The sequence below is a fragment of the Lepidochelys kempii genome, chromosome 2 (genome assembly GCF_965140265.1).
Source record: "Lepidochelys kempii isolate rLepKem1 chromosome 2, rLepKem1.hap2, whole genome shotgun sequence".
Lineage (NCBI taxonomy): Eukaryota > Metazoa > Chordata > Testudines > Cheloniidae > Lepidochelys > Lepidochelys kempii.
Genome location: NC_133257.1, coordinates 235,169,656 through 235,187,821, shown reverse-complemented (window position 1 = coordinate 235,187,821; position 18,166 = coordinate 235,169,656). Strand labels below are relative to the sequence as shown.

The 18,166-nt window shown below is 43.7% G+C and overlaps 1 protein-coding gene across 20 annotated transcripts in view; it reads right to left on the bottom strand.

Moving 5' to 3' along the window:
- The window catches only part of KIAA1217 (KIAA1217 ortholog), a 547,348-nt gene that overhangs the window by 39,600 nt on the left and 489,582 nt on the right, over positions 1–18,166 (bottom strand). For all 20 annotated transcript variants that reach the window (XR_012157585.1, XR_012157583.1, XR_012157584.1 and 17 more), the window contains 2 exons: positions 12,811–12,980; positions 535–710 (listed from right to left, as the gene is read on the bottom strand). Coding sequence is in view for 17 of the 20 variants with exons in the window: in XM_073334251.1 (XP_073190352.1) it covers positions 535–710; positions 12,811–12,980 (346 nt within the window). In the remaining 3 variants the exon portion in view is untranslated. The remainder of the gene's footprint in view (positions 1–534; positions 711–12,810; positions 12,981–18,166) is intronic.

The following is an 18,166-nucleotide window of genomic DNA, read 5'->3' as shown; positions in this document are numbered from 1 at the left end:
AATGGTTTGCTTTGACATTTTAAAAATGAAATATTCTGATTTTTGGTTCAAAATGAATAGTTTCAAAATTTCCTTGAAATCTTATTGAAAAAAACAACCAAATGGTTTAAAATGCTTGAAATCTAAATGAAATATTTAATTCAACCCCAAACATTTTTTTTCTGACTTCTGATTTTTTGAAAATTTCAAAAATAAATAAATAAATAAATAGGGTTTTGGTTTGTCCCAAATGAACCGCCCCCTGCCCCCTACTCTCCTCCCCCCCCCGGCTTGTTCAGTAGTGCCAGCAAACCAAAAACTCTGTTCTTTGCCCAGCGGTACTTAGATATAATTCGACAACCATAGTCGGACGCTCCCTGCTCTCTTTCAGCCTATGAGAGGGCATGGAATTATGTAAAGGAGAAAACAGTGTGCAGGCTAAGTAGCACTTACCCACATGAGCAGTCCCACAGTGAAGTCAATATTCTATCAAGGGAAAAGCCAAGCATGAACAACACACCAGCTCAAAGCACTAGGAGAGGTTTTCCCACCCACCATAACTTCTTCACAATCTTTTCCTCTTCGTGAAGGTATTTCTGCCTTTCTTGCTCCACCAGGATGCGCTGTCGCTGCACAGGATCCTCCAGCCTCTTCATTGTTTCAATCACTTTGCCATTGATTTCCAGCTCAGCTTTCTTCATCATTGCCCTCAGCATCTCCTGGTTCTGCAGCTGTTGCACAAAAGAAATCAACTTCAATTTTCCTGCCTGACTAACATCCCTGGCAACTGAACACATTGCAGCACTCAGAAATAGGTTTGGATAAACAGCCCTACAGCTGAATGAACATACTCCCCCCACCCCTTCACTTTATCCATAAACGTTATTTCAAGGAGAAGGGGGAAAGAGCACAAATTCCATTAACTTCTAAAGCGTGTGGCTGACGTACAGCAGCAAGCTGACAGAATGTGTAGACTTCATTATAATGTACTATGTCTGCCACCAATTTCACCACATACTTCTGCAGGGACTGAAACCTTTCTCCACAATTCAATGTGACATTAGAAGGTGTTGTGTAAAATATCAATGCTGAGCTTCCTGCCTTGTGCCGTGTAATAAGAGTGCAGCCGCTCCTCCAGGAGCTGTCACACTAAAGGGCATGATTCCCTTCTGTATATGCCTCTTAGTAGTCCTTCACTGAACTTGCTGGACCATCATTTGAAAATATCACGAAAGCTGAAACATATTGCCATTCTTTGAGGGTCACTTTTCAGTGTTACAAGCAGTGGATAAACCACCCAATGTGATGGAATGAAAGACGTACAACTAATTTGCAATATACATCAACAACAAAGACTTTTAAAATGTGTTTTTTCTCCAAAAAGTGACTTTTTAAAAAGGAGACCTCCTTTCTCCAGAGATCTGCTATCTATGCATACTCAGCCACAGACCTTCTCACTTTAGTGGGCAATGTAAGTTGTAATACCTTTTATTCCCATTAACCTTGCAGAGCCAAAGCAGTTAGGAGAGAGTGAACTGGAGCATACTTCTACTCGTGCATCAATTGTGCACTGAATTTTATCTACAGGGCCAATCAGTTACACTTGTACAAAATGGTTTGAAGGCACTGGGAATCCACAGGTGTCACTGAGATCATAATCAGAAGGTAATCAGGGTGCACAGATATTATTAAATACCTACTTTGGCCTGGAGAATCTTCATTCGTGGAAAAGGAAAGAACCCACCTTGGCTGTACTGCGCAGGATGAGCTTGCAGGGCTGGCAGTTAAAAAACCCATCTTTTTACTGTACTTGCAAACCTATCACTTATTCCTTTAAAGAGAGAGCATCTTTTAGAGTAGAGCTGCTCTTTAAGATGTAATTTTCCACACTACAAGTAAAAATCTTCTGTTAGAAGATGTTGCAAATTACAAGGCCGTGGGTGACTCGTATATAGGCACTGAGCAAGTTCCTCCTATATTCCCAGTGAGGTGAACACTTTTTATATGCTCTTTCACAAGTATGTTTATGAAATTTCAACCACTCTTCATTGGGCATGGAGTGCTGGAGAGAGGAGACGAAGTATCTATTTTTAGGTTCAACACTGGGGCATTATCTTCTGTCTCGGCAGTAAACATTTCTCAACACTATTACAAATAGAATTCCTGCTGTAACTGCCCCCTGGAAGGCCTGATATTACCAACTTTCCATGGCTAGGGTCTCCTACTTTCAGTTTTACTGAGGTCATAACATACAAAGCAGTAAGTGAGGCTCTGTCCAGTTAGCACATTTAGGATCTGTGTGGGCATGAGAATGATTCTGTGATCGTAGTAATGTTCTAGATACAGGGTAATGTTTTCAAAAGTGCCTAAGTGTCTTAGGAGCCGAGCGACTTACGCACTTGCCACTGTTTTCCCAAACCTTATCTGGATTTCCACCTTACTGAACAAAAAACATAGAAGTTTTCATAAGAGCGTTAACAATATGACTTGAAAAGAAATGCTGCTGCCTGAAAGGCCTGGGAATAGTCACCCAGTCTTGCAAAGTTGGTAAAGATGCAAGTGGATTTTCAAGACAACAAAACCACCTCAGAGGCTGATTTAGGAAGATTGTAAGAGGAAAATAGAAATCAGAGATAGAAAAGGCCTATTATGTCACTGTTCATCTTTCCAGTCCGTGAAGAAACTAAATAGACAAATCAATACATCGCTTCTGGCTTTCCAGATTTGTATGATCTAATCTGTCCTCTGCTGTGCACTCCTACTTCCCCATTAACATGAGTGGGATGCACACTGAGAGGAAAGTCAGCTCTTTCGTGATAAGGCTCTGGGTGTCCAGTGTGTTTAGGCTGTGATAGGCACTAAGCACTATTTCAGAACTATTGGAGGAAAAACAGAGCCGAATGCAACAGCTGCAAGGTTAAACAGAAAAGCAGGGAAGTGTTTTTTTTTTTTTTTTTTTAAATTGTATGGAATTCTAAAAGTTTGCAGCTGCTAAATTCCATACCAAATCATTTAAAAGGCATTTTGTATATGTAATCGCTCAGTGTAGGATCAGTGTTTTGATTTACATTGGTGTAGGCCAGCATGGCGATTTGAGACACACAAATATGCTGTGGTGCAAGGCATCGGACTTGGGCGCTTGTCTCTGTATTCATAGCTCATATACACATACATAGCTGAACCCTGAGGTCGGCGCAGAGGTCAAGGAAGGGGAACATAAATAAATACATAACTATATATAGCCTATATATAATACCTCTTTTATAGCACTTTTTACCATAGGTCTCAAAGAACTTAACAAAAGAGATAACTATCATCTTACAGATGGAGAAACTGAAGCACAGAGGTGATCTGACATGCCCAAGGTCACCCAGCAGGCCAGTGGCAAAGTCAGGAATAGAATCCATGTCTCTGGAGTCAAAGTCCAGTGTTCTCTCCACTAGATCACATTGCCTCAATGATAAAAGCAAAACAATGAGGGAAACGGAAGGTGCATGTTATGTTAGGTTTCATATTTTTTATTACCATTACAGGTGACACAGGTAGTGACACGGTTTGTTAAGGCTGCCCAACACTTCCCATTATAAGATCCTGTTTTCAGTTGCTTATAACTCTGATAGTCTTTTGCCACTGGGGCTATAGTTTCCCATGCTGGATGTCTGCCTCAGGCTGAATCTATTAATTTATTTATTTAATGGAAAGTTCCAGCTAAAATAGTGCAGCCATTTTTGAGAACAAGATTAGAGAAAATAAATTATTTTGACCTTCTTAAACAAAAATTCTTACAGCTGTTTTGTTGAGATGCTCTAGCACCTTTATGTTTTGGGCCAGGGTCTTTAAATTTGGCCAGAGGGGACACCCTGGTGCCACCGATGTGTCTTTAACTATCTAAAATTTGACCAAGTGATAAACCACTGAAAAATCTCAGGTCACGCACAGTAGAAACTTGTTAGAGTCTGCTCTGAGCATGCTCCTTCCCAGAGCTGCAGAGGCTGATCGAGGCATGGTCTACATTACAAAGTAAGGTAGCTTATGGTGACCTAACTCTGTAAGCGTCTACACTGAAATGTAGTTCCCACCGATGTAACTCGCCCGCTACATCGACTTAACTCCACCTCCACAAGAGGCATAGTGCTTAGTTCGATGTAAGTTAGGTCAATGCAGTGTCGTTGTAGACACTGTGTTTCTTCCACCGACTGTGGCTGCCTTTCAGAAACCGTCCCACGATGCTCCACACTGACCGTTAAATCAGTGCAAGTGCTCCTAGTGAGGATGTGCACCGCCAACACAAGGGGTGTCGTGTGGACCTATAAAACCGATTCAATTACTACAGTGGCTGTAAGTCAAAGTAACTTAGCTCAAATTAATTTTGTAATGTAGACTTGCCCCAAGACTTTCTCTGCAATTGCTCATCCTGGCTGCTAGGGACAGCAAGGGCACTGCACACAGAAACTGAGAGCCTCTCCTCTGTGCTCGCAGTGTTCCCATGGCTGGTGCCCAGGCAGCGAAGAGGAGAAGGAAGAAACATCTGAGCTGAATGCAGAGGAGTAAGAAAGGAATAAATGGGGATGGGGGGAGGCGCGGAGGTTGCAGGAGCCAGAGGACAGGGTGTTGGAGCAAACGGGGAGGGAGGAAGGAACTGAGCAGAAGGAATGAGGAGCAGAAGCTGGAGTGTAGGGGGATAGATAGGCACCGGGGTGGGAGGGTAGGAACCAGGAGATGGAGTGAATACATACATGCAGAAGGGGAAGGAGTTGATAGGTGCAAAGAAGAAAAGGACACAAGCCAAGGAATGGGGGTTGGATAGGCAGAGCCCTGCGTGGATATAAAATTTATATCCATGGATGCAGATATTTGCAGATATTAATCAGTATCCGCGGAGCTGCTCCCAGGAGCCAGCACCCCGTGCTGGCAGCTCCTCTGGCGTGGCTGTACTGCCCCAACCCCTCCCACTGCACTGCCGGTGGGGCTGGTGCCCGCCCCAGTGGGTGGGGCTGGGGGCAGTACAGCAATGCCAGAGGAGCTGCCAGTGCAGGGCGCTGGCTCCTGGGAACGGTGGCCCGACAGGCTGCTGCTTTCGCAGCTGCAGCTCCTGGTAGAGCGCTGAAACTCCATGGATACTGATTTATATCCGCAGGCACAAATTTTGAATCCGCGCAGGGCTCTATGGCTAGGAGCGGAGTGGGACAGAGACAGGCTATGGGCACGGGAGCAGAATAGCTTATAGCCACTACAGCACTCTCCCCTCCAAAACCTGGAACTGAACGCATATGTCCCAAGTCTCCACATTCCTCTGCTGTCAGCAAACAGCTGTGAAACCCACTGGCAAAGTATATGTCTCATCCCGCTCTAGTGGTTGGCTCTAACAGGTACTCCATTAGCTCAAGCGGTAGAGGTCTATGGTGTGGTTCTGAATCCTCCTGATGCCCCAGGCTGGGGGTCAATATGGGTCCACATGAAAGAATTCCTGTATTTCAAGTTTGCTTTTAAAAAAACCCCAACAACTTTGGAAATTACATTAAAAAAACCCACATGTTAAAAGAACATTAAGGTTGCATGGGGGACCTGGATTCTGGCACTTCCTAACTCTTGATTTCACAAACTTCATGTTCTTTTAATATAGCTCTTTGGATTATATGACACAGGTTTTGTATCGTTTTTAACTAGCGTGGAGGGCAGAGGTGGGGTGAGGGGAATGGCTGGAGGGGATGAGTTAGATTCAAAGGATCCCGAGAGAAGGAAGACGACAACAGACTCTGAGGAGAAGGGGAAGTGGGAGGGAAGGATGGAGAGGAGCATGGAGCGTGAAGAGAACAGGTCTGGTGGCAGAAGGTCTGTGATAGAAAATGGGGGTTGGAACAAACCACCAGTTTGTAAAAATAATAATAATAAAAAAATAAAGGCCACGCATCAAATTACAGGTGTACAGTTTGACATCCCCAGGAACATGGTGGTTGCTGTGGCTGTTCCCAAGTATGGGCCCTTCCCCTGCTTATGCTGCTCTTCCTCCTCCATCCCTCACAGTTCGAGAGGCTGCTGAGGCCTTTTGTCCAGGTGGGATAGGTCCTCCCTGCCAGCATCTGGACCAAGAGGACCAGCCAGGCCTCAGTCCCTGCACTGCTGCCGCTCTTGGCTCTTGCTGGAGAGTTTCTGCTGCTAGCCCAGGCTTTCTTTGTACCCCAGGCTGCCAATGCGCTAGGCATTAGCAGGAGGAGAACCCACATGGGATAACTGCAGCCTTCTACTGAAACAGCCCCTGGATCCCCCCCAGGCTACATCTATGTTGAAGTATATTTCAGCACATCAGCTCCAAAAATGAAAGGCACATCCACAAATAGGATTTGGCTACAGCTTGGGACTTTCATATGATTTAATTATCTAACTGCTGTAGTTTGCTGCCAAGCACAGATTTCACACAGTTTTGCCACTTTTATAACACAGCTGAAAGCATATTTGAATTTGTAATTCAATTTTATACTTGTGATACTATTCTAGTGAGTACCATATACCACTATAACAACACTAGTGTCATTGAACTTTTTTGAAGGACTCATTTCCCTGCATGTAACAAATTTACTGAAGGAAAATACACACACACAGACACACACTCCCTGTAGCTTAGTAATGTTTTTCTTTTTAAACAGGATACATGAAAGAAATTCTCTGAAGGCAGGCATGGGGGTGGGAGGAAGAGATCACAACATACAAATGAGCCAACAATGCTTTATATTGTAATGAACAAGCTGGCCTGCCATAGTCTAAAGTACTTTTCAGACCTGTTCTATAAATGTTCTGATTATCATCAGTGCCACTATTCTAGGAGAGCAGAATGAACTACTTTATATAATTATATGGTTGTTTGTTGTTCGAGTCATTGAGGCAACAATTACAATAGGATCCAGGCTGTGGTTATAGTTCATTTCCTCGCATTGACAATAGAAATCCTGCTGTTCCTCTAACACTGAACTATTGTTAAAATAGTGGTAACTACTTGCAGAATAGAGCCTGATTTTCAGGGGCACTGAGTGGCTGCAGACCCTTGGACATCTATTGGAATTGAAGTTGCTGAGCAGTTCTGAAAAATCAGTCCCTTAGTGGAAGAAGATACGGCAGTAGTAGGAAAAATATCTAACTTTAGTCAACCTTTGATACAAAAATCACCATTTCGTTAATGATAGTTAATCCCTAATCAGTGGGCTGACATAGCCCTGACCTCAGTTTGCCTGTGGCTATACTTGCTGCTAAACCAGGTTCTGAACCAGTTACTCACAGTCACTGTTAGCATTGGATAGTTCTTCCAGCATAGACAAGGTGTCGCCATCTCTTGGGTGGTCTCAGCTTCTCCTGACTCACCCTCCTTAGTCTGCTCTCACTCAGGTCAGTACCTGGACCCTCACCTTCAATTAAGTCTGCTTGGCCTTCACTTTTTGGGCTTGCAGTCTCCTGGCTGTTTTCCTGAAGATGGTCTGGTGCAGAGCTGTTACCAACTTTCTGCTCCTTTTCCTTCTCTGTGCTCTCCCTTTACAGCAGGCCTTGTTTCCTCTATCAGTCGCAGCTGTGGAGGCCTGCCTCCATGATTGGCAGCTCTGGCAGCTGCATGGAGTTGTGATCAAGCTGCTTGCTTGTAAATAGGACATACTTTCCTCACTAGAAACGTCTGTGAGGGGAGGGCTCCTACCTCATACTGAGAATGAGGGGCAATCAGCAGGTTATCTCAAGTGCCTATGCACAAAGCCTTGGAAACAAGCAGGGTGAACTGGAGGTCCTAGTGATGTCAAGGAATTATGACGTGATTGGAATAACAGAGACTTGGTGGGATAACTCACATGACTGGAGTACTGTCATGGATGGTTACAAACTGTTCAGGAAGGACAGGCAGGGCAGAAAAGGTGGGGGAGTAGCACTGTATGTAAGGGAGCAGTATGACTGCTCAGAGCTCCGGTACGAAACAGCAGAAAAACCTGAGTGTCTCTGGATTAAGTTTAGAAGTGTGAGCAACAAGAGTGATGTAGTGGTGGGAGTCTGCTATAGACCACCGGACCAGGGGGATGAGGTGGATGAGGCTTTCTTCCAGCAACTCACAGAAGCTACTAGATCGCACGCCCTGGTTCTCATGGGCGACTTTAATCATCCTGATATCTGCTGGGAGAGCACTACAGCGGTGCATAGACAATCCAGGAAGTTTTTGGAAAATGTAGGGGACAATTTCCTGGTGCAAGTGCTGGAGGAGCCAACTGGGGAGGAGCTTTTCTTGACCTGCTGCTCACAAACCGGGAAGAATTAGTAGGGGAAGCAAAAGTGGATGGGAATCTGGGAGGCAGTGACCATGAGTTGGTCGAGTTCAGGATCCTGACACAGGGAAGAAAGGTAAGTAGCAGAATACGGACCCTGGACTTCAGGAAAGCAGACTTCGACTCCCTCAGGGAACTGATGGGTAGGATCCCCTGGGGGAATAACATGAGGGGGAAAGGAGTCTAGGAGAGCTGGCTGTATTTCAAGGAATCCCTATTGAGGTTACAGGGACAAACCATCCCGATGTGTCGAAAGAATAGTAAATATGGCAGGAGACCAGGTTGGCTTAATGGTGAAATCCTTGCGGATCTTAAACATAAAAAAGAAGCTTACAGGAAGTGGAAGATTGGACAGATGACCAGGGAAGAGAATAAAAATATTGCTCGGGCATGTAGGAATGAAATCAGGAGGGCCAAATCACACCTGGAGCTGCAGCTAACAAGAGATGTTAAGAGTAACAAGAAGGGTTTCTTCAGGTATGTTGGCAGCAAGAAGAAAGCCAAGGAAAGTGTGGGCCCCTTACTGAATGAGGGAGGCAACCTAGTGACAGAGGATGTGGAAAAAGCTAATGTACTCAATGCTTTCTTTGCCTCTGTCTTCACAAACAAGGTCAGCTTCCAGACTGCTGCGCTTGCAACACAGCACGGGGAGGAGGTGGCCAGCCCTCTGTGGAGAAAGAGGTGGTTAGGGACTATTTAGAAAAGCTGGACGTGCACAAGTCCATGGGGCCGGATGCGTTGCATCTGAGCGTGCTAAAGGAATTGGCGGATGTGATTGCAGAGCCATTGGCCATTATCTTTGAAAACTCGTGGCAAACGGGGGAAGTCCTGGATGACTGGAAAAAGGCTAATGTAGTGCCAATCTTTAAAAAAGGGAAGAAGGAGGATCCTGGGAACTATAGGCCAGTCAGCCTCACCTCAGTCCCCAGAAAAATCATGGATCAGGTCCTCAAGGAATCTGTCCTGAAGCACTTACACGAGAGGAAAGTGATCAGGAACAGTCAGCATGGATTCACCAAGGGAAGGTCATGCCTGACTAATCTAATCGCCTTCTATGATGAGATTACTGGTTCTGTGGATGAAGGGAAAGCAGTGGATGTATTGTTTCTTGACTTTAGCAAAGCTTTTGACACGGTCTCCCACAGTATTCTTGTCAGCAAGTTAAAGAAGTATGGGCTGGATGAATGCACTATAAGGTGGGCAGAAAGTTGGCTAGATTGTCGGGCTCAATGGGTAGTGATCAATGGCTCCATGTCTAGTTGGCAGCCGGTATCAAGTGGAGTGCCCCAAGGGTTGGTCCTGGGGCCAGTTTTGTTCAATATCTTCATAAATGATCTGGAGGATGGTGTGGATTGCACTCTCAGCAAATTTGTGGATGATACTAAACTAGGAGGAGTGGTAGATACAGTGGCAGGTAGGGATAGGATACAGAGTGACCTAGACAAATTGGAGGATTGGGCCAAAAGAAATCTGATGAGGTTCAACAAGGATAAGTGCAGGGTCCTGCACTTAGGATGGAAGAATCCAATGCACCGCTACAGACTAGGGACCGAATGGCTAGGCAGCAGTTCTGTGGAAAAGGACCTCGGGGTGACAGCGGACGAGAAGCTGGATATGAGTCAACAGTGTGCCCTTGTTGCCAAGAAGGCCAATGACATTTTGGGATGTATAAGTAGGGGCATAGCCAGCAGATCGAGGGACGTGATCGTTCCCCTCTAGTCGACATTGGTGAGGCCTCATCTGGAGTACTGTGTCCAGTTTTGGGCCCCACACTACAAGAAGGATGTGGAGAAACTGGAAAGAGTCCAGCGAAGGGCAATAAAAATGATTAGGGGTCTGGAACACATGACTTATGAGGAGAGGCTGAGGGAACTGGGATTGTTTAGTCTGCGGAAGAGAAGAATGAGGGGGGATTTGATAGCTGCTTTCAACTACCTGAGAGGTGGTTCCAAAGAGGATGGTTCCAGACTATTCTCAGTGGTAGAAGATGACAGGACAAGGAGTAATGGTCTCAAGTTGCAGTGGGGGAGGTTTAGGTTGGATATTAGGAAAAACTTTTTCACTAGGGGGGTGGTGAAACACTGGAATGCGTTACCTAGGGAGGTGGTAGAATCTCCTTCCTTAGAAGTTTTTAAGGTCAGGCTTAACAAAGCCCTGGCTGGGATGATTTAAGTGGGGATTGGTCCTGCTTTGAGCAGGGGGTTGGACTAGATGACCTCCTGAGGTCCCTTCCAACCCTGATATTCTATGATTCTACCACGCTGCCTATGTTCAGTATGTGGTTTGTAGACCCCATTACACAAGCCTTGTGTGAACTAATGGGTCTTTTTCATCTCCGATCTCTAGGATTCCATTATGTTAATTAATGGTACCTTGAAGACGAGATGCTGAGTTGATAGTGGTGTACCAATATTTTTAAAAAATTGGTACACCAAGTACTGCATCTGTCCCTGAGTCAACATGCCAATTTTTGTGCTTGTGAGATGGTAAGCTCTTGGGAGCAGGGACTGTCTTTTTGTTCTCTGTTTGTACAGTGCCTCGCACAATGGGATCCTGGTCATGACTGGGGCTCCTAGGTGCTCTGGTAATACAAATAAATGTTATTTTTTCTAATCCTTCAGAAGTATTTATTTTTATGTTGCTATGTGAAAGACTCAGAAGCAACAGAAGAAACTGACTGACTGTACAACAGAAATAGTGAAATTGATAAAACACAAAGTGCTGTCAAATGTATGAACTAAACAAATTGGAGAAAAAGAGAAAAATACTTTTTTCCTTTGATGTCTTTTCAGGCAGAATTGTGATTTGTAAACAGAGGGTGCCTCTTTGGGTTAAACCTGTTAGCCCTGTTTAAAGAACATGAAGGAAAAAAACTGATGCATTGAGTGAACTTAGGACAGAGAATCTCCCATTATAGTAATTTTAAAATACTCTGTGTGAACAACATAGAGTGCATCTCAAACACAGGGTCTCCCAGGATTGTTAATATGCCCAGTCGCTACTGGAGTGACCACCAAGAGAACTGCAGGTGCGCCATCACTGAAATAAATAGAGGGGGTAACTTGTCATAAGTGGCTGCGGACTCCTAGAAACCTTTCTCAGAGGCTGCCCTGGAAGGTACATAGTTGCTAGAATAATGCAAATTTACTTCCTGGGAGAGAGACTGTGAAGTGCAACACAACGTCCAGGTGGGCATACCAAATAGGTTGATATCTGGATATAGGTGGGCAACACTACTAAGAAATATATTAAAATGCATTTGTATTCCAGGGATTTATTCAAGCCTAAATGAAAGAGTAAGCACATGGATATAGCAGCATCCACAAGATCACCTGCCTGATCCCATCTTCTCCTCTCCAGCAAGCGGAGCAAAGGATATATGACCACCTCTTCATTAACAGGCGCACTTTCTTTACTATTATTAATCGGACTCTCCTGTCCCCTCCTCAGCTAGTAGTAACCAGTACTACACTTCCCGTCTAGGTAAGAGGGCAAAAGGCAAAGCATACTATGTATTCTAATCTGTGCTAGTATCACTCTGTTCCATAATAATAAACCAGAATTGCAAAAGGCTTGAGGTCACTTTCAAGGCGGGGTGTCCTGCATGGCGGAATGTTAACTGGTTGTTCCTCTATCCAGACTGATTTACAAGAATAAATTTTACATTTCCTGTGATGAAGTATTTATCTAATATATATATGCTGCATTTGTCCTTCAATTTTCAGTTAGGCAAAGGACTGAAGAATTGTACAAATATTTCTACAGCGTTTGGGGTGAGCAATATGTATTTACATACTGTACAATGTGTGTGTATGTGTCATATAGCCTGCTAGGACTTCTGAACTGTAATCTGCAGTCATCAGTAACATTTGAGAATCTCCCATCGCCTCTGAAGTGCTGACACTGTGTAGGTCATGAAAGCATTGATAAAATACAGATATACTATAACAGAAAGAGTCTTTTCAGCTCTGACTACATTATTCTTTTTCTTTTTGTCCTAGAGGAGGTTGCCTACTTCTTTTGGTCTCTGAAAATCAAAGGCCCTAAAAATTACACAGCTCATTCACAGACCCAAAATTATTATTTGGCTTCCTCACATCTGAAGTGTTCATTCAGGAGGGTGAAAACTGCTAGATGATAAGATCTTTAGCAGGGCAGAGACTGTGTCTTCATACAAGTTTATGTATGGCACAATGGGGTCCTGATCTACCTGGAGACTTTTGACACTACTATATTATAAATATTGAATTAATAACTAATAATAATAGGCAGGAAGTTATTTTTCTGGCTCTAATCAATACTATAAAGTGAGATACTTTTCTTCTGAAAGATGCATACGTTATAACAGTTTGTACCTGTGTCTTTTTGCCTTTTGCTTTTCCTTTTTCTCTATAGCTGTAGTACTTAAAACAACATTTACACAAGCAGCAAAAAAAAAGAAAAGGCACTGAAAGGCAAAAATGTCTTACACTCTAATCCACAGGAAAAGGCTTTCAAAAACAGGACATGTGCTCATGCAAATGAAGGGATGTGACCATACCTGTAGCTGCTTCATCTGACGCAGCTGCAGCCGAAGGTCAGACACATTGCATCTCATATCATGTAGGCTGACTTGCATTGCTGGGGAGCCAACGGGTGCAGGGTGATTGATGATGGTAGTTGAGTCAATAGTTGCTAATGAATTCTTTCCACCAGACACGTGAGCAGCTCCTGCAAGTAATGCCAGCAAAACTCTTTAGATTACGAAAAGTGAAGGTCCAGCTGCATTTTCCTCCCCACTGCGAGCACAGCAGATTCAGCTTGTATCTTAAATGGGTGAAGATAGCTAATTGCAGACTTCAGTGCTCATTATCTGTCCAGTGGCTGTGATTTCCACAACCAATACACAACTTTGCAGTGAGATATCTGAGGGCCTAACTGTGTTGCCACTTCAGCCATGTCAGAGGATCTGGTTACCACATGGTTCCATTTTACAGTATGGATGGGAGATTAACTGTAACTGCAAGTCATGCTGACCACCCACTGGACCATTCCCTACCAAACAGAACTGTGCTGGATCTAGGTTTGGAGATAGCTATGCTCTAACTGGGCCCTCCCAACATGGCTAAAATTGTAGTGTAGGGTTAGGCAGGCTATTTGTTCAATTTAAGCCAGATAGTCCTTTTTTAAAAAAATATAATTTTGTCCTCTGTCTAGTACAAAAATAAAACTGGACATGGTTTTGTGTAGTATCATGAATGGACAATGCCATTTTGAAGAGCTCGCTGCTCTGCACTCCAGTATGACCACGTGAGGTTATGCTGCCAGGGATGAGGCAGCACACTCTTCAAAATGGCATCCTTCATGCAGCGTGACCGTGCATGCAAGGTCATGCTGATGGGGGTGGGGGACCCATGCAATTCCTGGAAGTATCGGAGTATCTAGCATTCCGGAGATGTGGCAATGCCCACCCTATGTAGGGGCCATCAGAGACTGACTTGATCAGTACACATAAAGATCCTACACTACCTATTTGTTGACTGGTTGGCATGGGAAAGAGATTTAACCAGGCACACAGGTGTGTGGAAAACAAGCACAGGAAAACATCCTAGTCGGCTACTCAATTACCAGTTACATGTTCCCAGCTAGCAACTCCACAGGCTTATTCTTAAAAAGTATAAAAAGAGTAACCACCATATTCCCAAACCAGAAATAAAATGGTGGCACAACAGACACTATCCAACTGTATGCTGCCCCCACTAATCTGCCCATCCCCTCATCTTCGATTGCCATCTGTACACAGAACTGCATTTAAAACCAGCGCTGGTTGTGCAGGACTCTACACATGATTTTTAAAACAATCACAAAAAGCTGTGAAACTATGTTCTTAACAAAACATTATTCCTTGATCAAGCCATCATAGTTAGGCCAGTTCTTTTTACGTGCATAGTAGTTTTCTTCATGTAATACAATCAAATCTGAAATCTGCAGCCAGTATCCACATTACATCTGCATTTTGACATTTCTCATTTTTAATTGTCGTCTTAGTGTGTTTTTCCCCGGAAACAGGCAGACTGAGAGACTGTAAGCAGGACCTGCCTCATTTTTTGAATGACTCCACAGTATTATGTTGCCTTGCACACCCTGCTGGTCACAATGGCAAGTCAGTCCCTGGTGCACAGAGTAAGAGGACAGTATGTCTGCAGGGTTCCCTGTCTGTCATACATCTGTCACTCCCATTCCTCCTCACTCCAACCACCTCCTCCACTCTCAGGAAAAACGTACAGCCTGCATAAACTGAAAGCAACTTGTCAATGAAGATGGGAATCCTTCCTGTGCATAGTAGCTTAGGTCACTATTTGCTTCACCCATGCCCCGCTCTATGACAAGTTTAATGAAATCAAAGCTAAAGCTAGAATTGCAAGCTTTTCTTTGCTTTTTAAGGATAAATCCTCAGTGTAGAGAGGCACACTCTGCACACCACACCCACTGCATGAAAATGAACCCTGTGGACTTATATTTACACCCAGTCCACTAATCATTAGTTGGTTGAGTCAACTAGCAAAGCATACAAAGATAAAGCACAGCCTGCTGCAAACATGTTGTTCTTTTGGCAACAGGTGTATGTGCCTTATCATGTTATTTCCGCAAATCCTTCCCACATGGAAGATGTTTGAAAAAAAGGCAAACTGTCCATTTTCTGATGTGTGTCTTTGTTTCCATTTAAAAAGAGGCTGGGGGATTTGTAAAAATCGTCTTCACTGGTTTATTTAAGTATATAAAATCAGGAAACAAAGGAGCAAGTCCTGTCCATAAAAGCATATGCATGATGGACTGCACCCACGCAGTACACTGCTGTACCATACCATCGACTTCCTGATACATGAAGAGACAAAAGGCTGTTCTAACCCACGGCTTGAAGCTGTAATGCTATACCTTACTTAAACACACTCCAGTTAGATCTTAAATAACTTAAACAACACCATCTTCATTTCCTTGCTGAGCAAGCTATCACATATTTTTGCTACACTTCAGCATCATTCAATACTCGCTTACCTTCTAAGGAGCTCCTTTACAAAATGCAATGCTTGAGAAACAAGCAGCCTTTGTGTTTATTGCTATCCTGTGCACATTTCACACTGCAGTCTAATATACATCAATACTTATCTATGCATCTGCCAATATGTATGATGCAGCTTTCTTTGTAGGGACATCTCACTTTCTCCATCCCATATGCACCATTTTTTTTGCATTTTTTAAAAAGAAGAATATTAAATTCACAGACAATACAGACAGGATTCCCAAAAAGTTCTGAAAGCTGTTCTTTAACAGTTCAGATTCTTAGCTACAATTCTGGGCTTTTTATTTTTTTAAAAGCCTACCCTTTTAATCCCTGCCCCAGGCAATAGCTCCCACAGTTCAATCACCAAACCAGTGATCAGACAGGCAGGCGTATGCCTCGTACCCATAAGCACTCACGAAAATCTGGCCCCTAACCAGTACATATACCTCCCACACTTGCCTGTCCTCCTTGTAACTAGAGCTGGATTGTGATCCACTTCCCGAAAAGACAAGTGCCCACCCCCTGCCCAACCTAATCTCCCTTCCTGCCACTCCCTCTCACAGGTAGGTCTTTTTCTTGTTCTCTGATGTGCCACTCCAACCACTGCCATGAGCCTGCACTAGCCACCTGTTAGCCACGGTATCCATTCAGAGGTGAAAGTAAGCCGGTATGCCCTGGTACGGCGTACTGGTAAGAGCCCGTGTGCCGTACTGGGACCGGCTTTCCCAGATGGCAATTTAAAGCCCTGGGGTAGCAGCGGCGGGGCTCTGGTGGGGATTTAAAAGGGCTCGGGGCTCCGGCAGATGCTACCACAGTGGAGCCCCAGGCCCTTTAAAGCTCTGCCAGAGCCCAGAGCCCCGGGGTAACGGTGGCAGTCAGGAGGCCCCGGGGCTCCTCAGTGATTTAAAGGGCCCAGGGCTCCCAGCCGCCACTACCGCAGCTGGAGCCCCGGGCCCTTTAAATCAAGATTTAAAGGGCCCGGGGATTTAAGGCCAAGCCTCTTCTGGTTCAGGCCAAGCCTCTTCCAGTTCAGGCCATGCCCCCTGCTCAGGACTTCGGCGCACCGGTAAGTCCTCTAACTTACTTTCACCCCTGTATCCATTGCTTTCTCAAGCACTACAGGGAAGCACTTGGAATATGAAATATTAGTATAGGGCAGGCTCTCAGCAAGCGTGCAAGTGCTCTGGTGATCAGTAGTTGGTTTCCACAGATTGGCATTTCATCAGAAAGGAAGAACAAGACAGCTGAGTGAGCAGATAGTTGGTATGGGGAGTGTAGTTCTCTCTCTTGGAAGCAGGCCTAGGCTATAGACTGGTGATTAGAAGGCCAGCTAGGCAAGAGCGAAAAGACATTTAATACAAAATATACTTTGCACTTTTATAGTGTTTTGTATTGAAAACATCCAAGTATTTTACAAAAGTTAGTGAACAAAGCTGAACAGAAGCCCCATTTTTAAACAGAGGCACAGAGAGGTGAAGTATCTGTAACATGTTCAGGACCAGACAGGTAGTCTGTGGCTGGGCATGGAATAGGACCCAGACTTTCTAACTCACAGTCCTTTGCTATAGTCACAAGACCATCATTCTCCTTCCATTTTACTATCCTTCAGAACACCTTTATTTATCTATCCAGGCCGCTAAAGGAGGTTTGGGTTTGATCCAGGCTTGGCTGAAGAGAAAGATAAGGCCAAATACAAAGATTTTTTGAACTGGGTTGCCCATCCACTCGTTAAAAATAGCCCTCTTGTATTCAAATATCACTAGGGAATACAGTGTCACAATCATTTGAATCTCACAAATACTGGAATAGAGTCCACTAAACAAAATAAGAACATTCAAAGTTAAAGCTGCAACTTCACCACTAACAAGCTGTGGTTCCCAGATTTTGAAAGGTTCTCTAAAGAGCACATTGTCTTATGTGCCTTCTCTATCCTGGCCACTTGAAAAGAAAAATAGGGTGGAAAAGAGTGAGGGTTGGTGGGTGTTTGTTGGTGTGCGTATGTCTGGGAGAGATATAAATCAATAGACAGAATATTTCTAATATTCTAATTTCTCTTAGCTTTTGGGGGCTGAAGTAGTTTATAGGGACATAGTTATAGGATTCCCATTCACGTCAGTGGCAGTTGCATAACTAAATTTGTGGAAGATCACTGTTTTTTTAACCCTGTTGTGCAGTTTATTATTATTTCTGTGATGTGTGTAACAGAGTTCTGTGAAAAAAACAGAGTTGAGTCTAAAGGAAAAAAACATGATAAGCAAACTTTATGACCGTAACAGTCTCATTTTATTTATTTAATATTTCAAGCTAAAGGACCCAAAATGTTGGCAAACTAAAAGGATACTGCTTTTTGGTTTTCATGAAATACCATATTCGAGATAACAATATTAAAGCACGGATAGGTACCTGTATATACAATTTAGAAGGTTTGAGTTTGTTTCCAATGAGCCTTTCCCATATTATTTCTGTCTGATCAAAGTCTCCTGTCATCAGGATATGTGATGTACAATATAATGTTGTACTATATTTCTGAGTCACTTTTTATCTTCCACAGCTGTTTCTTTGTTAAGGATGGGAAGCAATTCCCATTTCTGCTTACCAGTGCTCTAGAAGGGATTGCTCAATCAATGTTTTTCTATAGCTCTGTTTTAAAGTGTTATTTGAAATTACTAAAGATGATGGCTATGTATGCTGTAGTTAAGTGAAAGTGTGTATTTTAAGAGGCTATTGCCTAATGGCCATACCTAATCCATGTCAGGGATCGGTCAAAACCAAATGAGAGTCAACAAAACTGATTTTGGAGGGTGAAGGTATGTTAAAATTCAAATATGTTTGGAGAAAAATAAAGGCATTATTT